Here is a 27,806-nt window from a genome sequence, read left to right on the forward strand (position 1 = left end):
TCCTTGTTTAATTGAGTTGGGATCACAATCATATCTAACACCCACAGATGACTCTCCACCTACAATTGAATTGCTGAAACCACTTCATGAGAAAGAGAGATGTGAATATATATTAAATTTGGAGATCAAGATTTGACTTTTTTTTTTCATTATTATTTGCTTTAAGTGGGAAAGATTGGTTTGGTTACAAATATATATTATTTGCTATTTTTTATGCAATCAATTTATATGGACTTTGTATGTTCACCTATTCCTTTGAATCTTTTTTTTGTTTAGGATTATTTAGAAGCTCATTTCGCTATTATTTATGAGTTCTATTTTGGAGAATGATTTATGATTTATTTTAAAGAGTGTTATTAGTTGGTATGTTGAGTTTAACTGTTAGAAATATATATTCTTAATTTTCGGTGATAAATAAAGTGTCTAGAATACCTCACATGAATCTTAAATGTATTGAATTTATATTATTTTCGGTGATAGTGAATATTATAGTGAAGCTTATATTATTTTTACATTGAAAGATTGTTCAAATGTATTGAAATTTTATAATATTTAAATTTGATTGTACAAATTTATCAATGCATATATATCATCAATTTTTTTAGATATGTCTTCTGCGGTTATGCAACATCACGAAGGTGATGGTGGGGCAAATCCTCCTCCAGATCCAATGCAGATACAGGCTGATTGTGAGAGAGGTAACACATGCAATTATTTTTTTTGGATGAATATATTGAATTAATTTATTTATGTGTATATAATAATTATATGTATTTGAGAAATAATAGTGACGACTAAAACGAAAAGGCGCGGCATCAACAAGGGGTTTTCAACTCGAGAAGCTAGAGTTGCATTAGGTAGACCACTACCACTGGAGTGGGATGTTCGAGGGAAGACTTACAAAGAAATTGGTGATTATTCCCAACATTTCTCTAGAGAGATCGGCATTCTCATTCGACAATATGCCGATCCCGACTACGACCGATGGGATAAAGTACCCAGCGAAGTTAGAGATCGCATACTTCCTCGTCTAGAGGTAATTTATTTCTATAATTTTTTTTATTGGGTTCACTTTAATATTAAATCTAGCTAATTTATTTTATTTTTTTGATTCAGGATGATTTATTCGACATTGGTCGAAGTCGATATGCCTCAGAGAACCTCCCCGGCATTCTTTTGGGCATTCAACGGTCGTGCGCTGATCATTACTCGGAGTGGAAGAATGACTTGTCCACTCATTTAAAAAAGAATGGTCGAGCACATCCTCCTGATGGTTTGGTGGTGGAGAAATGGCAGAAGGCGCTCCAGTATTTTGATCGCCCTGAAGTGAAGGTATTCACAAAAATATTATTTTTTAATTTATTTTTGTTAATTTAACATATGGTTAACACAAGTTCTTTGCAGAGGCGTTCTGAGACTAACTCTGCGAACCGTGCAAAACAAAAACAGAGAAGCGTACAGGGTTCACAGTCTACGCCAGCCCTTTGTTACAATAAGGTACTTTATTTTTTACATAATTTTTATTTATGTTTTTTATAATGATTTTTTTTCTTAATTTTTTTCAAACTTCTTGTATTGTAGCGTGATTTACAAACTGGGTGTCTTGCTGGGGTTCCAGAGATTTGGATGGCGACTAAGTACAGAGACGAGGAAGGTTGGGTGAGCAAGGCAGCAAAGGATAACTATGTAAGTAAATTTATATTTTATGATTTTCTTACTTTATTGTGTTGTAAATTCTAATATTCTTGAAAATTGTGTGATACAGGAAAAGATGATGGAGATACGTGACACTCTGCAGTCACAATCATCTACGAGCGCCTCTGCTTCGAGTACTATCCTGAGAGAAGAGGATGACATTATTCTTGTTGAGACGATCTTTGGACGTCGTCGAGGCTATCAGCCGGGCCTTGGTCGTAGGATTCGCACGAGGGCGAATTGTGAAGCGGCTGATGTACCTCAACCAGCCCAACCACCTCCTACCGCACAAGACATGCAAGAGGTGAGGGAGCGACTCCGAGCCATAGAGGAGCACTTGGATAGGATTGGTGGAGTCTCAGGATCTGGATCTTCTCAGCAAGGTCATGGTGCCGATCCTACAACACCTAGTTAAAAATATTTATATTTATGTATTTTAATTTTACTATGATAGTTACTTTGTCATAAAAATATTTATAGTAAAAATATAATTTTGTGCATAATTAAATTTCTCTTCTATTTCAAATTTTTTAGCAAAAAAATGTGTTAGTATATATATTGAATAATGGCATTTTTTTAAGTATATATAATAGTGCTTTAACGATTAAAAAAAAAAACTTTTAGCGACAACATGTTGTCGCAAAAAAGCAAAATGTCGTCGCTAAATCTCCAAATAATTTCAAAAATCAGAGGACATTACAAACTAACAGCGACGAAAAATGGATCTTTTAGCGACCACATGTCGTTGCTAGAGGGAAATAGCGACGACAATTTTTAGTTCGTCGCTAATTAACAACAATTAGCGAACATCATTCAGCGACGACAATTAGCGACGACATGGTAGTCGCTAAAGGAATTAGAAACGATATTTTGGGAATTAGCAACGACTTAAGTCGTCGCTAAAACCCCTTTTTCTGTAGTGTATGTATAAACTGGAGTAGAAAGTAGGGTTCTACTTCAGTTTATATTCATAAAAAGCGAAATAGAAAGGTTTGAACAATTGAGAGTGTGACCTATATAAACATTTCTACTTCGCTTTTTATTTATAAACCAAAGTAGAAAGTCCCCATTTTTTTGAGCAAATTTAATGAAATTGGATTTTAATTCGGGTTTTTTTAAATGGCCTAATTCTGAATTTATATTTATATTTTTTTGCAATTGGAGTTAATTCTTATTTTTTTAATGAAAATAGGCTAGCTTTCATTAATTAGAAATGACATCCATAAGGATGGATACAAGTTCAGAAGAGACATGAAAACAAGAAACTATAGCATTTAGGTACAATAGACATTTATACATTGATATAAGTATTTAAGTAAGATAGCTTAAACATTAATACATTGACATAAAACTAAACTTAGAACTAAATGAACTTATAAACAAAATAGGCTTACTATGAACTTTGGCAAGATATCATCCTGACCCTTAGCAACGATTTGGCTACTACTAACTTTATATTTTAGTTCATTCCGCAAAAAAAAAAATCCATGATAGATTAAATTAGTAACTTATAACAACATTTACAATTCTTTCTTACTTTACTTTAAAACACTAACAATTCTTTCTTCAATTTTTCGGTCCAAATCCGTGACAAGAGTCTTCTTTGTTTCTCACGCTCTTATCCAAATTTCATATCCCTCTACATCTTCCACTCCTAGTTTTTTTTCTAAGACATCCAACATAAAAGAAGTTTAATTATTAAAGTTTACTAAGTCTAACAAAATTTCAGCAGCATAACAACTGCATTTTAACATATGCCAAAACTGTAAATAACACATTGTAGAGTCCCAGAATGTTTACTTAGTTAGCTAGTTAGCACTAGTTGTAGTATTTTAGATTTCGTGGATTTTGGTTTAAACCGAGACTTAGTTGGAAACTCCTAGCAATAGTTATGGATTTTATAAGTTTAACCTATAGTTTAAGAATATTAATTATAACATAAGGTTTGATTAATATTGCTAGTCACAAATATGATATTTATTATAACCTAAGATTTAGCGAGAGCCAATAGGAATATGACGCTTGTCATAAGCATGATTATTAAGGAATTAAGTATTTTAATGATTAAATAAGGATATATAAGCTTTAGTCTTCACCAGAAAGTGTTAGGGTCGTAGTTTGACTCAGTCAAAGCAGTTATCCAACCTTAATTATGCTAAAAAAGTGCAACTACGTGTTTAAAATATTCACATATGTCGATATATCGCAGCTTTGGAGCTGATATATTGTTGGACGAAGAATACGGAAAACACGTTGACGTTGCACGACCGTACAAACGGAGGCACGGGAATAGGGCAGAGCCGATATATCGCCACATAGGGGCGATATATCGCCCAAAATTATTATTTTTATTATTTGTTTTTAATTTTTAAAACAAGCTTTGACTCCTTAGACCTACCTCTGAACGTTTTGACCTAGTCTTTAGCCTCTGATTGACGAATATTCAATTATTTTCAATTTTATTAATTATTTTTATTCAAAGCCAAAAAGAAGATATATATTCCTAGAACTCTATAAATAGGACCTAGTAGCTAGCCCTTCCACTCACTCTTCAGCTGTGATCAGACTCCAAGGTGCTAGTACTACCATAGAATGATACACACTTGGGTTGGGAAAAAGCTTTGCCATTCTTAAGCTTTATAAAATATTTGGGAAATGAGGTTTAGGGTATTTCGGTAGAGTTAGACCAATCCATAAGGTCAACTAAGGTACTCTTATTCTTCAAGTTCAATCCTTTAAAACTCTTTAGTTTTCTTTAGTCCTTTTATTCAGATCCTAATTTTGATATTGGTTTTCGATTAGGCTCTTGAAACTTAAAGATCTTCCTTGGTAAGTTTTGTTTTGAAGGTTTAGTTTCCACAATTATTCTTTACCCTTTAGAAATACTCACCATTTTTTTATTACTGGTTTTAGGAGTGTTCCAAGTCCCGCATTTGGTCTCAATTATCCCGGTGTTGGTAAGGAAAATATGATAGTTTTTATATGCTTGTATGTTATGATTATGCTATAATATGTTATGTTATGATATGTTATAGTATATATGCTTTGGGGCTTATAGTTGCTTAAATAGCAAACCCCATCACTTTTATGTTCTTGGGGTTTATAGTTGCTTAGTTAGCAAACCTCATTGTATTTTGAAGCTTATAGTTGCTTAGCTAGCAAACTCCAATATTCACCATGTACATGGGTTATAGTTGAGATATATGTTTTATAGTGTATGCTTTGTTATGATCTTATGTTTATGTTTGATGTTATATATATGTTGGTAGATTTTCCTTGCTGGGCATTAGGCTCATTCCTTTTTCTTTTTAGTGTGATGCAGGAAAATAGATACAAAGGCGGAAGGATTCTTGGAAGCTTGGTGTGTGTGTTGAGGTGAATGGAGTGGATGGGCTGTGTGTCGATTCGAGGACGACGTTATTTTTCTTTAGTTTCTTTAAATTACGTTTTTATGTATTTTCCGCATTTAGCTTCGTAAACAATTTCATTTAAAGTTATGTTTTATTTTAAAACAATGAGCTCATTTATGTATTTATGTATTACAAATATTACTTTAAAGTTTTCAATAAAGTTATGAATTTTTCTCATGTATGTTCTCTTCAAAGTAGTGGTTATGTCTAGTAGGGTTAATGATCTATGTTTTAGAAATAGTTGGGTCATTACAGTTGGTATCAGAGCCATGGTCCATTTACATGAAATTCTCCTTCATACACATGCTCAAGCTCTCAGTCCAACCGCCAATGTAAGTATTTATGTTTTAGTTATTATGTTTATGTGTTTTAGAGATTTTCCTTTTGTAATTGCTGCTTTGGAAGAAATATGGGAGACAATAGATGTTGAAGATGAAATACCACCGGCGATGAGTTATTATTTTCTCATAATTAGGTTTACCTCTAAGATGGAATTCCAATTCACACAAGAACAAAATAATATAATTTTTACGAATCTTCCAAGAGGAATTTTTTAGGCTCACGAAAATGATGACTATGAAGAAATAGATGACAATATGTTAGATGAAGGATCTGATGTAGAAGATCCCGATTTTTAGAATAGATTAGTTTCTTTATTTATTTTATTTATTACTTTGCCTTTATGATTGTACTTAGTGAAAACTGTTTTTCCAAATTAATATCATTGTTATTTTGATGACATGTATGAGTTTGATTTTATTTTGGCAATCATAATAAATAATGACTAAGTTCGGCGAGGGTGGATACAAATCAATGAACCAGTATTCTATAATGAGAGTTAAGGGGCCATAGTAGTGGGAACGATTTTACTGATCCTAGCCCTCCCTCAGTATGGTTAACTTTGGAACAACGATGAGTTTCGAGCCTGAGAATTAAGTCATATAGGATAATTAGAAACACATTTAGTATATAATAAAGATGACTTATTTTTCTAAATTTAGAGTCACATTCTAATTATAAAGAAGGCTTATATAAATTTTTTTCATAAGAAGTCATAATTAATAGATCCGAGTTATATTTGCTTAGATTAAGTTTTTGTTTTAGAGCCTATTAAGGTAAGTTCTAACGTGTTTCTCTCAACTGTTAGAAATCTGCTAAAGATTTCGCTCAGAAGATCTGCTCGCAACAATGCCTCCAATGTCTCTCCTGAGATTAATGAAGCCCCTCCAGTTCGAAGAAGGGGAAGGCGTGCAACCAATGCTGATGTTAATGAAGGTGCGCCGCCGCCGCCGGTCGACAATACTGCAGAAATTTCCAGGCTTCGACGACAAGTTGAGGAATTACTGCAGCAGCAGCGACAACAAGCTCAACCTTAGACTCAGCCTCAGCCACAACCACAACCTCAACATATGGCTCAAGCACCCCATCAAGTAGGTCCTTATGGGGGATGGCCAATGGAGAACTATGCGCCATATCCAGCTCAGCACATGGAGCCAATTTATGAGCGGTTTCGAAAGCAACACCCTCCAAACTTTGAAGGGACAACCGACCCCTTCGAGGCAGAAGAATGGCTCAGAAATGTAGAGCCAATCCTTGTACACATGAATCTCGGCAACATGGACCGCATATCCTTTGTTTCGTCTCTGCTCAAGAAGGATGCTAGAATATGGTGGGACCTAGTGCAACAGACTCACGATGTCGCCACCATGACTTGGACCAGATTTGTGGAGCTGTTCCACAAAAAGTACTACAACTTAGTTGTCATTGCTTCAAGGGTCGAGGAGTTTGCTAGTCTAAAGCAGGGCAAATTGACGGTAGCAGAGTATGCTCGAAAATTCGACCGATTAGCTAAGTTTACATCAGAAATGGTTCCAACTGATTTTTTGAGGGTGACCAAGTTCGTTAGAGGACTTCGACCAAAGATTGAGCTAGGGGTTAAGCTTGCAAACCTGGGAAATACTACTTATGCCAATGTTATAGAAATGGCAATATAAGTAGAAAGGCTTCACGAAAATGTTAGTAAAGAGGAGGCCAGTAGGCTTGAGCCTAAACAGCAGGGTCAACATCAGAATGGTCGAAACAACCATAACAACAACAACCAGCATTCCAACAATAGTAATGGTCAGAAAAGAAGGCATCCTGACAATAGGCAGTCCGACAACGATAAAAGGGCACGGACAAACAATGGAGGCAATAGGTCGGGTTATGTAGAATACTCGCAATGTGTTAAATGCCAAAAGAAACATCCGGGTAAGTGTCGTGTAAACACTAAGGGATGCTACAACTGTGGTCAGGAAGGTCACCGAAAGAAAGAGTGTCCCCACCTCAAGTTAGAAGGAAAAAGAGATGACAAGATGGTTTCTTCCAGGGTTTTTGCCTTAACCCAAGGAGAAGTTGATGCTAGCAATAAAGTGGTTACAGGTCAGGTTATTATCCTCGATAATGTATGTTCTGTATTATTTTATTTGGGAGCCACTCATTCGTATATCTCATTAGGAATGATAGGAAAATTAGACAAACCTTGTGAAAGATTTAGAACTAGGTTTGAAACATAATTACCTTCGGGTGAAATAGTCATATCATCACGGGTAGTACAAGGCGTACCAATCAAGATTGAGGACATAGAATTAGAAGGAGACCTAATAGAACTAGAGATTAAAGACTTCGACATGATACTGGGAATGGACTGGCTAGCAAAGCATGGCGCAACCATCGACTGAAAACGCAAGAAAGTAACGTTTGAGACTCCTGACGGCTAGAGACTATGTTTTATGGGAAAGGTTTCAGGTCTACGCACGCCGCTTATTTCATCACTCAAAGCTTAGAAAGATGATAGAAAAAGGATGTCAAGCATTCTTAGCCAGCATTACGAATGTGGTAAAAGAAACACCGCTAAAAGTTGGAGACGTTCATATTGTAAAGGAATTTCTATAAGTATTTCCTGACGACTTACCAAGGTTGCCGCTGACTCGAGAAATTGACTTCACAATCAAACTTGTACCGGGCACCGAGCCTATTTCCAAGGCACCATATCGGATAGCACCTACCTAACTCAAGGAGTTAAAGACGCAACTACAAGAACTCCTAGAGTTGGGTTTCATTAGACCGAGCCATTCTCCATGGGGAGCACCGGTTCTGTTTGTGAAGAAGAAGGACAGGAGTATGCAGATGTGCATAGATTACCGTGAGCTAAATAAGGTGACGGTTAAGAACAAGTACCCGCTACCCCGGATTGACAACTTGTTTGATCAATTCCAAGGAGCGACTGTGTTCTCAAAGATTAACTTACGGTCCGGGTATCATCAGCTCAAGGTACGGGAAGAAGACATTCCTAAGACAGCATTTGGGACTCGTTATGGGCATTATGAGTTTCTAGTCATGTCTTTCGGTCTTACCAATGCTCCAGCCGCGTTTATGGATTTAATGAATAGGGTCTTTAAGGACTACTTGGATAAATTCGTTGTAGTATTCATTGACGATATCTTGGTGTACTCAAAGGATAAAGTCAAGCATGAGAAACATTTAAGGTTAATCTTACTGCGACTAAAGGAGCATCAACTATACGCCAAATTCAAGAAGTGTGAATTTTGGCTTTCACAAGTAGCATTTCTCGGCCACATAGTATCCAAGGATAAAATTGTTGTAGACCCATCTAAAGTAGAGGCTGTGAAGGATTGGCCAAGTCTAAAGAATGCGTCTGAAGTAAGAAGTTTTGTGGGACTAGCAGGTTATTATCGAAGGTTTTTAGAGGGTTTTTCTAAGATAGCCACTCCACTTACCAACCTGACCCGGAAGCAGCAAAGGTTCAACTAGACAGATAAGTGTGAAGAGAGTTTCCAATTGCTTAAGGATATGTTATGCTCAGCACCAATACTTTGTGTACCGACACCCAATGACAAGTTTGTAGTCTATTGCAATGCGTCGAAGCAAGGATTGGGTTGTGTGCTGATGCAGAATGACAAGGTGATAGCCTATGCCTCAAGGCAGTTGAAGGATTACGAGCAACGCTATCCAACACACGATATGGAGTTGGCAGCGGTGGTCTTTGCATTAAAAATCTGGCGCCATTATATTTATGGAGAATGGTGTGAGATTTATACAGACCATAAAAGCCTAAAGTACTTCTTCACGCAAAAGGAGCTTAACATGAGGCAGCGCAGGAGGTTAAAACTAGTAAAGGATTATGACTGCAAAATTTTATACCACCCGGGAAAGGCAAACGTAGTTGTTGATGCGCTAAGTAGGAAGAATTATGGAAGTCTAACAGCATTAGCTGGAATAGAAAAGCCGCTACAGCAGGAGCTGATCAATGTTGGAATAGAAGTAGTCATTGGTAAACTGGCTAACTTGTCCATTCAGTCAAGTCTGTTAGAAGATATAAGGATTGGGAAAGTGCATGATGACACGTTAGTAACACATATGGATGCAGTTAGAGAAGGGAAGGCCACGGATTTCTCAATATCAAGTCAGGGGTTATTAAGATATAAGGATCGGGTATGCGTGCCAAAAAATCAAGGGATTAAGGTGAAGATTTTACAAGAAGCGCGCAATACCCCATACTCAGTTCACCCAGGGTCGACCAAGATGACTCACGACATTAAGGCAATGTATTGGTGGCTAGGAATGAAGAAAGATATAGCGGAGTACGTGTCTAAATGTCTAGTATGCCAGCAAGTGAAAGCAGAACATCAGCGGCCTGCAGATTTATTGCAACCACTTAGCATTCCATAATGGAAATGGGACGATGTAGCCATGGATTTTTTGACGGGTTTGCCTCGAACGAATAAGCAACAAGACTCGACTTGGGTAGTAATAGATAGATTAACCAAGTCAACTCATTTCCTGCCTATCAAGACTTCATATATAGCAGAATAATACGCCGACATTTATGTCCAAGAAATAGTAAGATTGCATGGAATCCCTAAGACAATAGTGTCTGATAGAGGGTCGATGTAGATTTTGGGGAAGCTTGCAGCAAGCTATGGGCACCAAGTTAATTCTTAGTACAGCATTTCATCCTCAGACAGACGGTCACTCCGAGCGTACCATACAGATTTTAGAAGATATGTTGCGCGCTTGTGTACTTGATTTCGGAGGATCATGGAGTAAGTACTTGCCACTGATAGAATTCTCCTACAACAATAGCTGCCAGTCAACGATCGGGATGGCACCCTATGAATTTCTTTATGGAAGGAGGTGTCGATCGCCATTAAATTGGGATGAGGTAGGAGAAAGGCAACTACTTGGACCCGAAGTTGTTAGAGAAGCTCAGGAAGCAATAGCGATGATTAGAAAGTGTGTGCTCGTTGCTCAGAGTCGTCAGAAAAGTTATGTGGATGCCAAGCGACGTGATGTGGAATTTAAAGTCGGAGATCAAGTCTTCTTAAGAATATCTCCTATGAAAGGTGTGAAGTAGTTCTAGAAGAAAGGCAAGCTTAGTCCTAGGTTTATAGGTCCTTTTGAGATATTGGACAAAGTGGGAGCAGTTGCATATAGATTAGCCTTACTGCCAATGCTAGCAGATAGTCACAATATATTCCACATCTCGATGCTGCGTAGATATATGCCAGACCCATCTCACATCCTCAAGTATGATACGATAACACTCCAGAAAGACTTGAGTTATGAGGAACAGCCAGTTAGCATTCTAGATAGGGGGATGAAAGAATTATGGTCTAAGAGTATTCCGATAGTCAAAGTCCTGTGGAGAAATAGTTCTGAACAGGAGGCAACGTGGGAGTTGGAGGAGGACATACAAGCTCGGTATCCAGAATTTTTTGGTAAGTAAATTTCGGGGACGAAATTCTTTGTAGAAGGGGAGAATTGTAGAGTCCCATAATGTTTACTTAGTTAGCTAGTTAGTAGTTGTTGTAGTATTTTAGATTTCGTGGATTTTGGTTCAAACCGAGACTTAGTTGGAAATTCCTAGCAATAGTTATGGATTTTATACGTTTAACCTATAGTTTAAGAATATTAATTATAACATAAGGTTTGATTAATATTGCTGGTCACAAATATGATATTTATTATAACCTAAGGTTTAGATAGATCCAATAGGAATATGACACTTGTCATGAGCATGATTATTAAGGAATTAAGTATTTTAATGATTAAATAAGGAAATATAAGCTTTAGTCTTCACTAGAAACTGTTAGGGCCGTAGTTTGACTCAGTCAAAGTAGTTATCCAACCTTAATTATGCTAAAACGTACAATTACGTGTTTAAAATATTCACGTATGCTGATATATCGCAGCTTTGGAGCCGATATATCGCCTGACGAAGAATACGGAAAACACGTTGACATTGCACGATCGTACGAACAGAGGCTCGGGAATAGGGCAGAGCCGATATATCGCCACATAAGGGTGATATATAGCCCTAAATTTTATTTTATTTTTTAATTTTTAAAACAAGATTTGACTCCTTAGACCTACCTCTGAATGTTTTGACCGAGTCTTCAGCCTCTGATTGACAAATATTCAATTATTTTCAATTTTATTCATTATTTTTATTCAAAGCCAAAAAGAAGATATTTATTCCTATAACTCTATAAATAGGACCTAGTACCCAGCCCTTCCACTCACTCTTCAGCTGTGATCAGACTCCAAGGTGCTAGTACTACCATAGAGTGATACACACTTGGGTTGGGAAAAAGCTTTGTCATTCTTAAGCTTTATAAAATATTTGGGAAGTTAGGTTTAGTGTATTTCGATATTGGAGTTAGACCAATCCATAAGGTCAACTAAGGTACTCTTATTCTTTAAGTTCAATCCTTTAAAACTCTTTAGTTTTCTTTAGTCCTTTTATTCAGATCCTAACTTTTGATATTGGTTTTCGATTAGGCTCTTGAAACTTAAAGATCTTCCTTGGTAAGTTTTGTTTTGAAGGTTTAGTTTCTACAATTATTCTTTACCCTTTAGAAATACTCACCATTTTTATTACTGGTTTTAGGAGTGTTTCAAGTCCCGCATTTGTTCTCAATTATCCCGGTGTTGGTAAGGAAAATAGGATAACTTTTATAGGCTTGTATGTTATGATTATGCTATAATATGTTATGTTATGATATGTTATAGTATATATGTTTTGGGGCTTATAGTTTCATAAATAGCAAACCCCGCCACTTATGTTCTTGGGGCTTATAGTTGCTTAGTTAGCAAACCTCATTGTATTTTGAGGCTTATAGTTGCTTAACTAGCAAATCCCAATATTCACCATGTACATGGGTTATAGTTGAGATATATGTTTTATAGTGTATGTTTTGTTATGATCTTATGTTTACATTTGATGTTATATATATGTTGGTAGATTTTCCTTGCTGGGCATTAGGCTCATTCATTTTTCTTTTTAGTGTGATGCAGGAAAATAGATACAGAGGCGGAAGGATTCTTGGAAGCTTGGTGTGTGTGTTGAGGTGAATGGAGTGGATGGGTTGCGCGTCGATTCGAGGACGACATTATTTTTCTTTAGTCTCTTTAAATTACGTTTTTTATATATTCTCATCATTTAGCTTTGTAAACAATTTCATTTAAAGTTATGTTTTATTTTAAAACAATGAGCTCATTTATGTATTTATGTATTACAAATATTACTTTAAAGTTATGAATTTTTCTCATGTATGTTCTCTTCAAAGTAGTAGTTATGTCTAGTAGGGTTAATGATCTAAGTTTTAGAAATACTTGGGTCATTACACATATAGAATATCCCAACATGGTGTGTAAATCTAAAAAGGAAAACAATTAATAAAATCTAAAAAAAAAAATTGGCAGAGCTTCCTATGTTTTTATAGCATATCTCAATTTCATAATTACCTATAAAATCAATACAAACAAACACAAAAATTAACACACATAATTTCATCATTATATCACCGCCAATACGCAATTTTCCCAGAACCTACTTCACTAAATTCAATATGCATGATTTAACTCTAATTTTATATATAAATATGGCAATAGTAATAAATAAAATTTAAAGATTACTCACCTCCAATATTACTCATGAAGTCACCCGAAATGAACACCAATTAGCCACTAAATCAACAACCCTACAAAAAAGTTTAAACAAAAACAAATAAAAATTAGTTACATAATTAATTAAACTAGTTGCATAATCATCAAACAACATATCAATGTAGCTAGCTATAGAAAATAAGATCAGATGTCCCAACATTCTAAGTTCTAACTTTGGCAATAATACGACCTATTAAAGTTATATTTAAAGATCGAAAGAGCAAGTCATATGCCTTCAAATTAAACACCTCTTTCTTAAAAAAATCATATCCATAAACACCAAGCTCACCACTAAATCAACAGGACTATTAAAAAGATTAAACAAAAAAAATAGCTACATAATTATCAAGCAACATGTCAAACTAGTTATAGAAATCAAAAACAAATATCTCTAATAATCCAAGCATTCTATGTTCTCTAAGTTCTTTGGATTAAAACAACACTACCTAAAATTCAGAATAATATAAAAAAAAATACAAACACAGTTTTTTGGATTAAAACAATCTTTAATGCTCAAAATCAACTCTAAATCTATATATAAACAACACATTCAACACATTATATGTAAAAAGCTACCACTACTAGAAATATATGCTTTTACTTCAGTTTTTATACTCAACATACAAAAAAACTGAAGTAAAAGCCTTATTAAACTCTTTTACTTCGCTTTTCAATTTGGCGCTAAAAAAAATTGGATACCACTTCACTTTCTTAAAAAGCGAAGTTAAAAATTCAATGGAAAGAGAGTCACGCTTGGTTGCACATGCCCATATGAATTCGGCTTGGAGAGAATAAGGATGTAAAAGAAGGGTCAAACCAAACATGCCCCTTATTAGTTTTTGGGCACTTTCTACTTCGGTTTTTATATAAAACCACAGTAGAAAGTGCCCAGCCACGGGTGCTCCACTACTCTTAAATCCCTACTATTGTGGGTTTTAGATAAGAATCGAAGTAGAAAGCCTACTTTCTACTTCAGTTCTTATCTAAAAACCACAGTAGAAGGGTATTAAAACCCTTTCTTCCACCCTCACGACCCATAATCCCTTCTCCTCCCTCTGTGCGAACCGAGAGCTCCATTGACGCCAACCGTACATCACAACCATTTTCTTGAATCAAACCTTTTTTTTTTCATCATTTCTTACAATTGTCCTTCATTATAAACTGAAATATAGCCTAGAAATCCTTCTATTTTGGATTTTCAAAGGAAAAAAAATACATTTGGCCGTGGGAAATATTTCTCATGGGTTCTTGGTGTTTCTTGCTGGGTTTTTGTCATTGTAAGGTGTTTTTTAGCTTCAAAACAGGTATGGATTACTAAATCATTGTTTTGATGATAATATTTTATTTTTCTATGTTTTTTTCAATTTTTTTTTTGTTCTCATATTTTGTGTTGAATGTGTATAGGTGTTTAAGTTTCAAAATTGCGATAGAAGCTATTTCAATAATCAATTAATAGGTTTGATCCTATAAACTTTGTTTGAGTTATTTTTTTTTTATATTATTCCAAATTTTATAATTAGATTTAGTAATATTTTGTGAGCTTTTCTAATTATTTGTTTATTTTGTTATTTTATATAATGTGATAAAAATTTGTTTGATTATAAATATATATATGTATATTAGTAAATTTTAGAAATTGGGACAAGGTGAATTTTCTTTTTAAATATTTGAAAAAATAAATAGCATGAAGATGATCAAAGTGTTGTTCATTAGTTTCTATAAATAGTTTGATTTGTTTGTTTTTTTATTTAGTGGTTTGATAATTAATTATGTAGTTTACTAATTATGTAAGTAATGTTTTAGTGGGGTTGTCGATTGAGTGGTGACTTTATTGTTCATTTCGGGTGAATTAAAGAGTAATATTGAAGGTTGGTAATTTTTTAATTTTATTTATATTACTACAAGATTTATGTATAAAGATAATATTAATTAAATCATGCATATTGGATTTAGTGAAAGTTATGTTTGAAAATTAGTGAAGTAGGCTCTGAGAAATTTATGTATTGTGGTGATATACGGATGGATTCATTTATGCTTGATTATTGTGTTTGTTTGTGTTGCTTTTATAGGTAATTATGAAATTGTGGTATGTTATAGAAACAGAGGATACTCTGCCGAATTTTTAAAAAAAATTATAATACTAGAACCTAATAATGATGGATTCATCTATGCTTGATTATTGTGTTTGTTTGTATTGATTTTATATGTAATTATGAAATTACTGCATGCTATAGAAACAAAAGAAACTCTGCCGAATTTTTTAAAAAATTTATAAGACTAGAACCTAATAATGATGAATTCATCTATGCTTGACCATTGTGTTTGTTTGTATTGATTTTATAGGTAATTCATCTATGTATGATTTTGTAATTTTTCTTTTTATATTGTGCATATTATAATGCTTCTTCCAATGAATTACTCGGCAATCCTACAAAGATATTCAATGTTGCATGTCCAAAATAACCACAAAATCATGAATGTGGTTTTTATGTGTTGAAGTACATTAGAGATCTTGTACGAGCATTAAATGCAATAGAAACCCTAAAATAAAGAGTAAGTTTATTTTTTATAACTTATTTTGGTATCAATAACCTATAAAATAATCAATCACTACTACAAAAAAACCTTTTTAGGACACTTTTTTAGGGCACTCACCTAGATGCGAGTCCTAAAAACAGCTCCTTGCGAGTCCTAAAAACTATGTGTGTCTTAAAAGTTTGAATTTGTTTTTTAACAAAACACCACCTGGAATTTTTAGGCCACTCATTGGAAGTCCTTAAAGAATTTTTTTAGGACACGCGGTGCAAGCCCTAAAAACTTAAGTTTGATTTTTTTTAACAAAAGTTCTTGGGCATTTTTGGACACTCATTGAGAGTCCTTAAAAAAATATTTTAGGACTCGCAATGAGTGTCCTTAAAAAATAATAATATATAAATATATTCCTAAGAAAATTATTAATTATAATCAGTATTTTATTAATTAATTAAATAATAAAATTTAAATTAAAAAAGAAAAACCAAATCCCTAAATCCCCATTTCTTTCGGATTCCTTCTCAGCCCTCTCTCTCTCTTCGTGCCTCACCTCTGCCAAGCCCGACCATCACTGATCGGTCTTTGATGATGACACGCGCCGCACAGGCGGCTTCACAGGCGTCTGAAACCCCAGCCTCCCCCCACTGGTGTGCCAATCAAACACGACCTTTGTCTTATTGTTCTTTTTACTTTGTTTTTTTTTTTTTTTATAAAAGCGAAGTAGTAACCTATTTTTTTAAGCATCATTCCCATAAGCGAAGTAAAAACCTATTTACACTACAACATTAAAGGGCATTTGCGGCGGTAAGATCCGCCGCTAATGACAATTGCTGGCGGGGTTCCACCGTAATATGTGGCCACTAATAACACTTATTAGCGGCGATCTGACACACCCACCACTACTAATATATTATTAGCGACAGGAATCAGTGGCGGAGCCCATCGTTACTGTATGTGTCATAATCGATTCATAATGATAATTAGCGGTGGAGAGGCTGGTAAAGTTAAAATAGAGTGGAGGAGACTAGGAAAAGCGTCCTATAATGTACTAATTTTGACACTGTCGAGGTTGTTGCGACAACAAATATGACAAATACTGTGGAGGCGGCTGGTATTGTTGCTGTGGCGGTGTATGATGGTCAGGATGGGCGGTGTTACTCTAAGAAGACGCACCACCTTCAGATTGTGATGGCAAATACCTCTGCAGAAAGTTGTCAAACCGTGGGTTATATAGATTACTGGGTTGCTGAGGAGTCACCATCTGAATCATCTCACGCATTTCCTTCATCATCAGAGCCATAGTAGTCATATCTTTATGAGGCGTATGAGCAGTATGTGCTTGGGACTGACTTTGATTTGTAGAGCTAGAGGTTGACTTTCTCCCTTTCCCTTTCCCTTTCACCCTATAACCCACTCTTCTTTGATAGTCAGATCTCTCCCCGAGTACTTTACTTAGTGTCTTGTATTGATCGACCGGGGACGAATCAGACTATGAATATTTGTATCATTCTCAGACACTTTCTTCATCAAATTTGAACAAAAGCCATCTGGAAATCTTACTCCTTTTATAAACTGACAAAATTGTTGCCTCTGCGCCGGAGTTAACACATAAGGAGCGTGTAGCTTCATCAACTTCTCGTTCTTATCTTCATAAATTCACAATGATTCCCTCACACCCTTCTTTTTCAAATCATGTCTTGCATTAGTGGTGTCCTTAGATTTATCATTGTCTAAGATGGTGCCAAGGGGACTTTCACACACATTCTTCTCAACATGCATGACATCTATACTGTGTTTTAATTTGTTTGTACATCAATACTCAAGCTCGTAGAAGATGCTTTTTTTCCTCCAATTATCTTCATCTGCACATCTTTTACATTTCACACCCCTAAACTGGACGTGTTTTCCTAGAACTTACGGTGCAAGATCATTAACTTGTCTAGTATATCCTCACAAGTAAATCGTCTTGGAGGACATCTTGTCTCAACTTCTCCATCGAACTCAGTGTCTCTTATCATTCGATGAGTACTTGACAAGAATCTTTTGTGACCAACATAAGATGTCCTACCGATCACTCGGATGGAAGTTGTGTCTTCATTACACGTGAGACAAACTTTGTATCCCTGACTACTCCATCTAGACAAATTGTTACGAGCTGGAAAATCATGCACTGTCCACAAAAGGGTTGCCCACATCTTGAACATCGTGTTGGTCGTACTATCTCTTGTAACAACTTCGTTAACCCACAGTTCCTTCAACTCATCCACCAATGGTCTTAGAAATACATCTACGTCCTTACCCGGTGATTTTGGTCCACGAATAAGGAGGATCAACATGAAATAATTATCTTTCACACACAACCAAGGTGGCATATTATAGCTCTTCATCACCACATGCCACATGATGTATGCGAGGTTCATGTTGCCAGATGGATTAAATTCATCGACAGCTAAGCCCAAACGAACATTTCTGTGATCTCTTGCAAAATCAGGTTGCTTGACATCAAAGTCCTTCCACGCAGAGCCATCCACCGGGTGTCGCATCACCCCATCATCTTTCGATTTCCTGGTGTGATGCCATATCACGTGCTTCGTTGTAATCCTTGAACTGTATAATCTTTTAAACTGAGGTGTCAACAGAAAGTAACGCATCACCTTATGCGACACTTTTTTTCCTTTTGTCATTTCAGAAGTAATCCATCTACTACTTCCACATACTGAGCATGTCTCTTTAGATGCATGCTCATTGTAATATAAGTAGCAATCATACTTACACACATGAATGGACTTGTATCCCAACCCTAATTCTTTCAATCTCTTTTTTGCCTCATAGTACTATGATGGAATTTTATTTTCCTTCGGAAAGACAAAATTTAACAACTTCAGCAATTCATCAAATATGTTGTTAGGCACCTTCCCTCTAATTTTTAGATGCAATAACTTTGATAAAAAATTGAGGGATGAAATCCAATCACAGCCAGGATACAACTCCGCTTCAATCTCCTCATATAACTCGTCATAATACTAACTTCCACCCGGATCTGTTTCTACTTCCTCAGTTGTCGGTAAAAGTAAGTTTTACACAACATGAATCATCTCATCGTCTTCATTCTCATCAACCACCTCATCGACAACAATTTCTTCCACCTCACCATGATAAATACACTTATCATAAGCTTGATGAAAACCCCTATTGAATACGTGTGCTCGCACAACATCCAAAGATTCCAATCTATTATTTATGCATCTCACACACGGGCACCTAATTCTTCCATTAGAATCCTTATGTTCCGACGCCATCCTCAAAAAAAATTGTAGACCATTCTAATATTCTTGACAACCATGATTTCTCAATGTTGTCCAAGATTTATCAATCACCATCTACGGTGATATAAGAGAGTATAAGAAATGGAAGAAAAAAGAGCAAGTGTCCTAATCCAATCATTTTAAAAAGTTTTATTATTTTAAATGTTTTATGATGTCTTATGAGAAGTGTTATTCCTGGACAAACTTGAGTTTTATGATCTCTTATTACTTAATTAATTATTATTATTATAGTTAACAAGAACTATTTTTTTTATTCATGGTAAATTTTATTTAAATTTATCTCATTTTTATTTATGATAATTTATTATAAAACTTTTTAAAATTTTACACATTTGTTTCCTAATTCATTAATTTGCAATAATAAAATTAATTAAATTATCCTTTGTTGTACCCTAATTTTAGCTCGAGTCATTCACTCAGTTCGGGTACAGCTGTCAAATAAATATATGGAGAAATAACTACATGAATGATATCTGCTTATTATCCACATACACTACAAGAAATATAGATTTTAGAGGCGGAATTATTACCGGCGGACTAACTCCGCCGGTAATGTGCAGTATATTAGCGGCGGAGTACTGGGTCCGCCGCTAATACAAAATACCCGTAACTGACTTTTCAAATTTAATACCGGCGACCATTTTACCGGCGGGATAAGGGATATAGCGGCGGGCCGGGTAGCGGGTTATGGTAATACCGGCGGAACCCGCCGGTAATAGTTTAAGACCGGCGGTGAAATACCGGCGGACCTCCGCCGATGCTGTATTACCGGCGGAGTAATACCGGCGGACCTCCGCCGATGCTGTATTACCGGCGGATTAATACCGGCGGACCTCCGCCGATGCTGTATTACCGGCGGAGTAATACCGGCGGACCTCCGCCGATGCTGTATTACCGGCGGAGTAATACCGGCGGACCCCGCCGGTGATGTATGTATTACCGGCGGAGACCCGCCGGTAATACTATTATAGATGTGTGTTAAAAAACTCTTAGTTTTTTTCACTCCTCATCTCTCAGACTCGCAGTCGCCGCATCACCGCACCGCCACTCCACCGCGCGACGTTCTCCAACCCTCCGTCCACTCCGTTCGCCCTACCCTCCTCACTCCATACCCTCAGTCACTCCGGCGTCACTCCTGCCCAGCCCTCCGCCTCCGCCTGGAGGCCCTGGCCTGCCATTCTCTTCGACTCTTCCTCGTCGGCGCAGTACAAAGCCGCTGCCACCGACCCTGACCCTCTTTTGTCTCTTCCCCTCACGGTTGGGCTCACGTCGCACGCAGCCACGCACAGTCGCCGGTAGCAGTAGGAGCCAGGAGCTCTCCCTCACACTCACGGTCTAGGTTAGTGTTTTTAGCTTTTTGGTTTTAGTAATATATATTATATGGGTTAATAACCGATAAGTCAAGTTAATATATTATATGTATATATATTTGTTAATTGTTATTTGTGAGTAATATATATATATATATTAGAAATCAGGATTGTTATTACTTATTAGTTTGCTACTTTGTTTCAAATGGTTCCTATGACCCATAAGTTGAAAATGCCTGTTAGATGAGATAGCCTAATTTGTATAATAAAACTCTTTTTTAATAATGTACAAATAATTTAAAATTTTGTAGGAAATAACTCAAAATTGATATGAACAAAAAATAAAACTAAAATTCTTGAAATTAACAACACACAATTTTGAAAAAGGTGGTATATAAAATTTTCTTTAAATAATAAATTATTGATGTCAATTAAATAGTTAATATTATTAATTTTTTAATTTAATTTTTAATGTTATCTAATTAATAATATTAAATATTATTAAATTATTTTAATATAGAAATTGAAAATTTTATAGTAATAATTTTTTTTACAATTAATAATGATTAATTAAAAATTACTACATATCTTATAAAAATTAATTTTTTAATTAATTAAATAATAAAATTTTGATTCAATATTATTTAATTAAATAAGTCTTTAAAATTAATAATGATTAATTAAATAAATAATAAATTATTATAAGAAATTATTTTAATTTATTTATTAAATATTATTATCTAATATTAACTATTATTAAATTAATTGATTATAGAAATTGAAAATTTTATTTAATAAAAGTTTTTACAATTAATAATGATTACTTAAAAATTACTACATATCTTATAATAATTTATTTTTTATTAAATAACATAATCTAATTGAATAATTTAATTTAATTTAATTTAATACAAATCTTAAAAATTAATAATGGTTAATTAAATAGTTAATATTATTAATTATTTAATTTAATAATTAATGTTACATAATTAATAATATTAACTATTATTAAATTATTTGAATATAGAAATTGAAAATTTTATTTAATAAAAGTTTTTACAATTAATAATGATTACTTAAAAATTACTACATATCTTATAATAATTTATTTTTTATTAAATAACATAATCTAATTGAATAATTTAATTTAATTTAATACAAATCTTAAAAATTAATAATGGTTAATTAAATAGTTAATATTAATAATTTATTTTTTCTGTCTCGGTATGCTTGTGATTGATGGTTGTTGACCACAACCATCGATTACAGGGATATCGACACAGAAATGATAAGTTTAAAGTATTAACAATAAAATAATGAATGAATTGTTTTTTTAATTTGAATAACACTTTCTAATAAAACATCATAAAATATTATAATATTGCATAAGATTTAAAAAATGATAACAAATTTTTTTGTTATCCATTCCTTTTCACATTACTAAAACTCACAGACTCTTGTAACATTCTAGATGGCGATTGACAAGACTTGGACAACATTGAGAAATCGTGCTTGTCAAGAATATTGGAATGGTCTACAATCATTTTTGAGGATGGCCTCGGAATATAAGGATTCTGATGGAAGAATTAGGTGTCCGTGTGTCAGATGCATAAATAATAGGCTTGAAATTTTACCTGTTGTCGAAGCACATGTATTCGATTGGGGGTTTTATCAAGGTTATGAGAGGTGGATTTATCATGGGGAAGCGGAACTAGATGTTGTTGATGAAGTAGTTGATGATGATGAAGTTGACGAGATGATTCCCATAGTGGAGGACTTCCTCTTACCGACAGCTGAGCAAGTAGACAATAGTGGCGCAAGTCAATATTACGACGAGTTATTTGAGGAGATTGAAGCCGAGTTGTATCCTGGTTGTGATTGGATTTCTTCCCTTAACTTCTTAGCTAAGCTATTACATTTGAAAGTTAGAGGGAAGATTCCTAACAACATATTCGATGAATTATTGAAGTTGTTAAAGATTTCCTTTCCGAAGGAAAATAAAATTCCATCAACGTACTACGAGGCTAAAAAGAGATTGAAGAAATTAGGGTTGGGATACGAGTCGATTCATGTGTGCCAATATGATTGCTGTTTATTTTACAAAGAGCATGCAAACAAAGAAGAATGTCCAGTTTGTGGAACTAGTCGATGGGTGACTTTTGAAAAAACTAAAGGAAAAAAGGTGCCGCATAAGGTGATGCGTTACTTTCCATTGACACCCCGGTTGAAAAGACTATACAGCTCAAGGCTTACAGCGAAGGACATGCTATGGCACCACACTGGGAAATCGAAAGATGATGGAGTGATGCGACACCCGGTGGATGGGACGGCGTGGAAGAACTTTGACGTCAATCATCCTGGATTTGCAAGTGATCCTAGGAATGTTCGTTTAGGCTTAGCTGCTGATGGATTTAATCCATTTGGCAACATGAACCTGGCATACAGCATGTGGCCTGTGGTGTTGGCGAACTATAATCTTCCACCTTGGTTATGTATGAAAGACAACAATTTGATGCTGACCATCCTTATTCCTGGTCCAAAATCACCGGGTAAGGACATAGATGTATTTCTAAGACCATTGGTGGATGAGTTGAAGGAGTTGTGGTCTAACGGAGTTGTTACGAGAGATAGTACGACCAACACTATGTTCAAGCTGCGCGCAGCCCTTTTATGGACAGTCAATGATTTTCCAGCTCGAAGTAGTTTGTCTGGATGGAGTGGTCAGGGATACAAAGCTTGTCCTACATGTAATGAAGACACATCTTCCATTCGAGTGATCGGTAAGACATCGTATGTTGGTCACAGAAGATTCTTGCCCAGTACACATCGAATGAGAAGGAACACTGAGTTCGATGGACAAATTGAGAGAAGACGTCCTCCGAAACGATTTACTTGTGAGGAAATATTAGAACAAGTGAACAACCTTCCACCCCAAGTTCCTGGAAAACACTTGCAGTTTGGAGGTGTCAAACGTAGAAGAGTTGCGGAAGATAGAAATTGGAGGAAAAAAAGCATCTTCTACGAGCTTGATTATTGGAGTACAAACATTTTAAAACATAACATTGATGTCATGCATGTCGAAAAAAATGTGTGTGATAGTCTCCTCGGCACAATCTTGGACAATGATAAGTCTAAGGACACCACTAATGCAAGATATGATTTGAAGAAGATGGGAGTAAGGGAATCATTGTGGATTTATGAAGATGAGAGTGGAAAGTTGATGAAGCCACATGCTTCTTACGTGTTAACTCCTGATCAGAGACAACAATTTTGTCAATTTATTAAAAAAGTGAAATTTCCAGATGGCTTTTGTTCAAATTTGAAGAAAAAAGTAATAGAGAATGAAACAAATATCATTGGGTTGAAATCCCACGATTGTCATGTTATAATGCAACGATTATTGTCTGTGGGTGTTCGCAAGTTTCTCCCGAAAGATATATCGACCACCATTTCTGAACTATGTAGTTTTTTCAGGCAACTATGTTCGAGGACTATAAATGTTACAGATATGGAGGAAGCACAAAAAGACCTTGTTCTGATATTGTGCAAGATGGAGTTGATCTTTCCTCCGGCTTTTTTTGATATAATGATTCACTTGGTCTTACATTTGCCTGAAGAAGCAATTTTGGGTGGACCGGTATTTATGAGATGGATGTATCCTTTTGAAAGGTACATGAAAAAATTGAAGAACTACGTGAGAAATAAAGCTCGTCCTGAAGGGTCAATAGCTGAAGGCTATGTCGCTGATGAGGCTATGACATTTTGTTCGATGTATTTCAAAGGGGTTGAAACTAAATTTAATCGTCTTGATCGCAATAAAGATGAGGTGTATGTCCCACGACACCTTACTGTGTTTCAATCTCAATGTCGTCCCCTAACAAAGGAATCTCTCAAGCCTCTAGATCTTGCGACTCGTGAAATGGCTGAATGGTTCATCATTAACAATTCACCTGAAATTCAGGGTTACTTAGAGTAAGTTTATTCCCTTTAAAGTGCAATTTATGTTTATTCCAAATTATTTGATCTAATAGTCAAAGCATTCAAATTTACAGCGAACACCTAGTAGAGATCAAACTGAAATTCCCAGATGGTGATCATAATCTTTTACAGAAGAAAAATTTTCGCCAGTGGTTTCATAAGAAGGTAAAATTGAGATTATTTTTAAACATTTATTATTGTAATGATATTTTTATCATTCTAATATAAGTTTATTAATTTATTTAGATATATGACTTGCACAAACAAGGATCTTTAGAGAATGGTGATGAGTTGCTAGCTTTAGCATCTGGGTCAGATCACTTGGCAACATACTACGAAGGTTGTATAGTTAACGGTGTTCGATTTATCGCTTATGACCGAGATCAAAAGCGCACCACACAAAATAGTGGAGTGTCTGTTGCGGGAACTGAAGGTTTTAACTATTATGGCACACTTCAAGATGTACTGGTCTTATCTTTCACTGGTGCATATTCAGTTGCATTGTTTAGGTGTAAATGGTTTAACACTGATCCAAGCAAGAAGAAAACAATCACTGAAAATAATATCACCAGTATAAACGTCAGTAGCGAATGGTACAAAGATGAGCCTTATATACTTGCTAGCCAAGCTAAGCAAGTATTCTATCTCGATGATCTACTTAGAGGCCGACACTGGAAAATTGTTGAGGATGTCAATCACCGTCAAATTTGGGACATCAAGGACGATGAAGCCGATGCAGATGTTGATGTTGTACATGACATAAACTCATCAAATTTTGTGTTGACCGTGGATCTCGGTCAGTTGGTTATGGAATCTCATGAACCTGCAACATATATTGGCACTATAGAAAATTCACCTGCTGATCAATTAGATGAAAATTTCATAAATGACGACTTAGGCGAAGAAGAAGTCGATGAAGAAGATGAATTGCTAGTTGATATTTGTGAAGATGATGTTAATCATGTGTCTCCGATTGATGTTAATTTAATTAATGATGAAAGTGATAGTGATTATTCTACCTAGTTTTTATATTTTTGTAATAAAGACAATTGTTTAAAATATAATATATGAGACTTGTAATCATGATGTTCATTTCCATTGGTGATATTTGATACTAACTAACAATTTAATACTAACTAATCATTTTTGTTCCTAAGTACAATGTCAGCAGATATAGCCACTTCTCATGGCGGAGATGGTGGAGGTCTAGACCCGCCAGATCCTAGTAGAGTACCCTCTTCCTGCGAGTCAGGTTAATAATAATTTTCAAATTTTGCTCATAGCTTGAAAGTCAAGCTCTACGAATGTTTAAATATAATATTAATATTTCAAATTTTGGTTATTCTTGAAAATGTGGATAGCTGAAGTGCCGAGAAAAAAAGGTCGTGGCCTGGCTAATTCGAAGCCACTTGAAATTCGAAGGCGAAATGCCGGGAAACCTCTAGATCTTCAGCTTGATCCTAGGACGGACAAAGTGGTTGGCTTGGAGGACCAAGCTTTTGTCCGCGAGATAGGCCTCCAAGTCACTTTGTTGTTGCCAGGACATTACTTGGATTTCGCTGATATACCTCAACAATTTAAGGAACAAGTCGTACATAGGATGAAGGTACAAATTTAGAACAACTCTTGTGGTATAATTTTTAATGTAGAAATCATTTACAAACTAAACTAACATGTTATTTTTAATGTAGTATTTTTATAATGTTGATGGTCATCCAGAACCCGGGAGAGTTATGAAAACTATCTACACAGAGATGCGCAAAAGATATTCTGAGAGAAAGAACATCAGACATACTCACTTCAAAAAATATTACTCTAATCCGGAAGATTTGCAGAGTGTTTTAGTTGCCCCACCTGACCATTGCTCCAAGGAGAGTTGGAAAGATATTGTTCAGTTGTTTTTGAGCCCAAAATTTATCGCGCGATCCAACCAAAACAAGAAAAACAGAAAAGAAATGAAGTATACATCGACGCAAGGCACAAAATCGATGGCAGCTAAGCGTCACCAATTTGTAAGTAAAAATATTAATTTAATTTAACAAAATTTTACATTCTAACTTCCTATCTCTAAATTTGTATAGGCGAACCCTGATGAACATGTTATTGATACTTGGAAAGATAGCCATTTGAGAAAATCGACAAAAGTTTTTGTCAACGACACAGCTCGAGAAACTTTTGTAAGTTTAAACTTTTGTGTTATTATTTTCATTAAACTATGTTACTGATGTGTTTCTAACACTTTTTATGAACAGGAAAAAATGACGGAAGAGCTTGAGAGGGCACGACTTCAAAGTCAGTCTCAAGGACCGACGGAGGGATCTGAAACTGGATCTGCTGCTGAATCCTCGTCGATCGATCAGTACGAGATTATGAGTAAAGTACTTGGGGAGAGGTCTGACTTTCAAAGAGGAGTAGGTTACAGCAAAGGCAAAGGGAAAAAATCAGCTTCCAGCTCCACAAGTCAGTCACAGGCCCAACCTGTTCATACACCTCAGGAAGACATGGCTACTATGGCGGAAATGATGAAGTCAATGCGTGAAGAGATCCGGATGTTGAAATCTCAACAAGGTCCATCTGGTAATCCTCAGCATACCAGTACAGAAACTGAGTCGCGGTTTGAAAGCCTTCTCCAACGATATTTACCATCACAACCTGAAGGTGGTATATCTTCTCAAAGTCCACCTCCTTGGTCGATGCCACAACAACAACAACAACATGTGTATCCACCTCAACAGAATTATCCAAACACGTACGGACGTTCCTCCCAGTCCCCTCCTTTATATTACCCCGACGTCGCTACCGGATCTCAGACGTCACATCCTAGGCGTCGTGACTTCGGGGATTCATCGCAGCAGCAGCATCCACAGCAGATGTATGGTCAATTTGTAAGTCCGTCGCAGCAGCAGAGGTATGGTCAGTTTGAGAGTTTTTTGCATCAGTCTCCCTCGCCGCGACCACATGCTCGACAATTTAGACCATCTTCGCAGCATCACTCTACACAAGCACCACAGTTTGCTTCACCACCATTGCCGCGCCCTAATACTAGTGATCAAGATATTGATCTTAATGAGTATTTTACACCAAGTTGGCCAGATCAAAACAATAATAATTAGATTACGTTTTTTAATTATATTAAGACAATTGAAATTTTATTATGTTTATGTTATAATTACTTTATATGTAATTAAAATGAGACAATTTGTATTTTCTTATGTTAATTTTATGATTAATTAAAATGTTAGTTTTGTTAGATGAATATTAATTGTGTTATTAATTATAATATATGTTAAATATTATTATTTTTAAATAAGTATTATATGTATATTTATTAAGAAATAAAATAAAATTAATTGTTTTATTTTAGTATTAGTATTGAGATACCGGCGGACTAATACCGGCGGAACCCGCCGGTAATAATCCGGTCAAACGGTGTCAGCGTTGTACAACACCGGCGGACGCCCGCCTCTATTAATCCGCCGGTAATAGTGCAATACCGGCGGGTAGTGTCAAACGGTCGGTAATGGTGATAATACCGACCGTTTATT

The 27,806-nt window shown here is 35.5% G+C and overlaps 3 protein-coding genes across 3 annotated transcripts; all 3 read left to right on the forward strand.

Moving 5' to 3' along the window:
• The first annotated feature begins 520 nt into the window (after nucleotides 1-520).
• LOC133814260 (uncharacterized) lies at nucleotides 521-1,586 on the forward strand. Its single transcript, XM_062247248.1, has 5 exons — nucleotides 521-698; nucleotides 789-1,036; nucleotides 1,117-1,332; nucleotides 1,405-1,486; nucleotides 1,582-1,586. Exons 1-5 carry the CDS (start codon nucleotides 608-610, stop codon nucleotides 1,584-1,586), a joined length of 642 nt encoding a protein of 213 aa, XP_062103232.1. The 5' UTR covers nucleotides 521-607.
• On the forward strand, nucleotides 1,538-2,143 carry LOC133816031 (uncharacterized). Its single transcript, XM_062248740.1, has 2 exons — nucleotides 1,538-1,686; nucleotides 1,766-2,143. Exons 1-2 carry the CDS (start codon nucleotides 1,627-1,629, stop codon nucleotides 2,108-2,110), a joined length of 405 nt encoding a protein of 134 aa, XP_062104724.1. The 5' UTR covers nucleotides 1,538-1,626; the 3' UTR covers nucleotides 2,111-2,143.
• Nucleotides 2,144-25,968: 23,825 nt separating this feature from the next.
• LOC133814261 (vacuolar protein sorting-associated protein 27-like) lies at nucleotides 25,969-27,374 on the forward strand. The gene is made up of 2 exons (XM_062247249.1): nucleotides 25,969-26,438; nucleotides 26,514-27,374. Exon 2 carries the CDS (start codon nucleotides 26,520-26,522, stop codon nucleotides 27,372-27,374), a length of 855 nt encoding a protein of 284 aa, XP_062103233.1. The 5' UTR covers nucleotides 25,969-26,438; nucleotides 26,514-26,519.
• The last annotated feature ends 432 nt before the right edge of the window (nucleotides 27,375-27,806 follow it).

Source organism: Humulus lupulus, chromosome 2, assembly GCF_963169125.1.
Source record: "Humulus lupulus chromosome 2, drHumLupu1.1, whole genome shotgun sequence".
Lineage (NCBI taxonomy): Eukaryota > Viridiplantae > Streptophyta > Magnoliopsida > Rosales > Cannabaceae > Humulus > Humulus lupulus.

Excerpts from the sequence above, each read along its gene's own strand:
- LOC133814260 (XM_062247248.1), top strand. The coding sequence starts at position 608 with ATGTCTTCTGCGGTTATGCAACATCACGAAGGTGATGGTGGGGCAAAT. Across the intron at positions 1,037-1,116 it reads GCATACTTCCTCGTCTAGAG|GATGATTTATTCGACATTGG; the intron begins GTAATTTATTTC and ends TTTTTGATTCAG. Across the intron at positions 1,333-1,404 it reads TTGATCGCCCTGAAGTGAAG|AGGCGTTCTGAGACTAACTC; the intron begins GTATTCACAAAA and ends AGTTCTTTGCAG.
- LOC133816031 (XM_062248740.1), top strand. The coding sequence starts at position 1,627 with ATGGCGACTAAGTACAGAGACGAGGAAGGTTGGGTGAGCAAGGCAGCA. Across the intron at positions 1,687-1,765 it reads AGGCAGCAAAGGATAACTAT|GAAAAGATGATGGAGATACG; the intron begins GTAAGTAAATTT and ends TGTGTGATACAG.
- LOC133814261 (XM_062247249.1), top strand. The coding sequence starts at position 26,520 with ATGACGGAAGAGCTTGAGAGGGCACGACTTCAAAGTCAGTCTCAAGGA.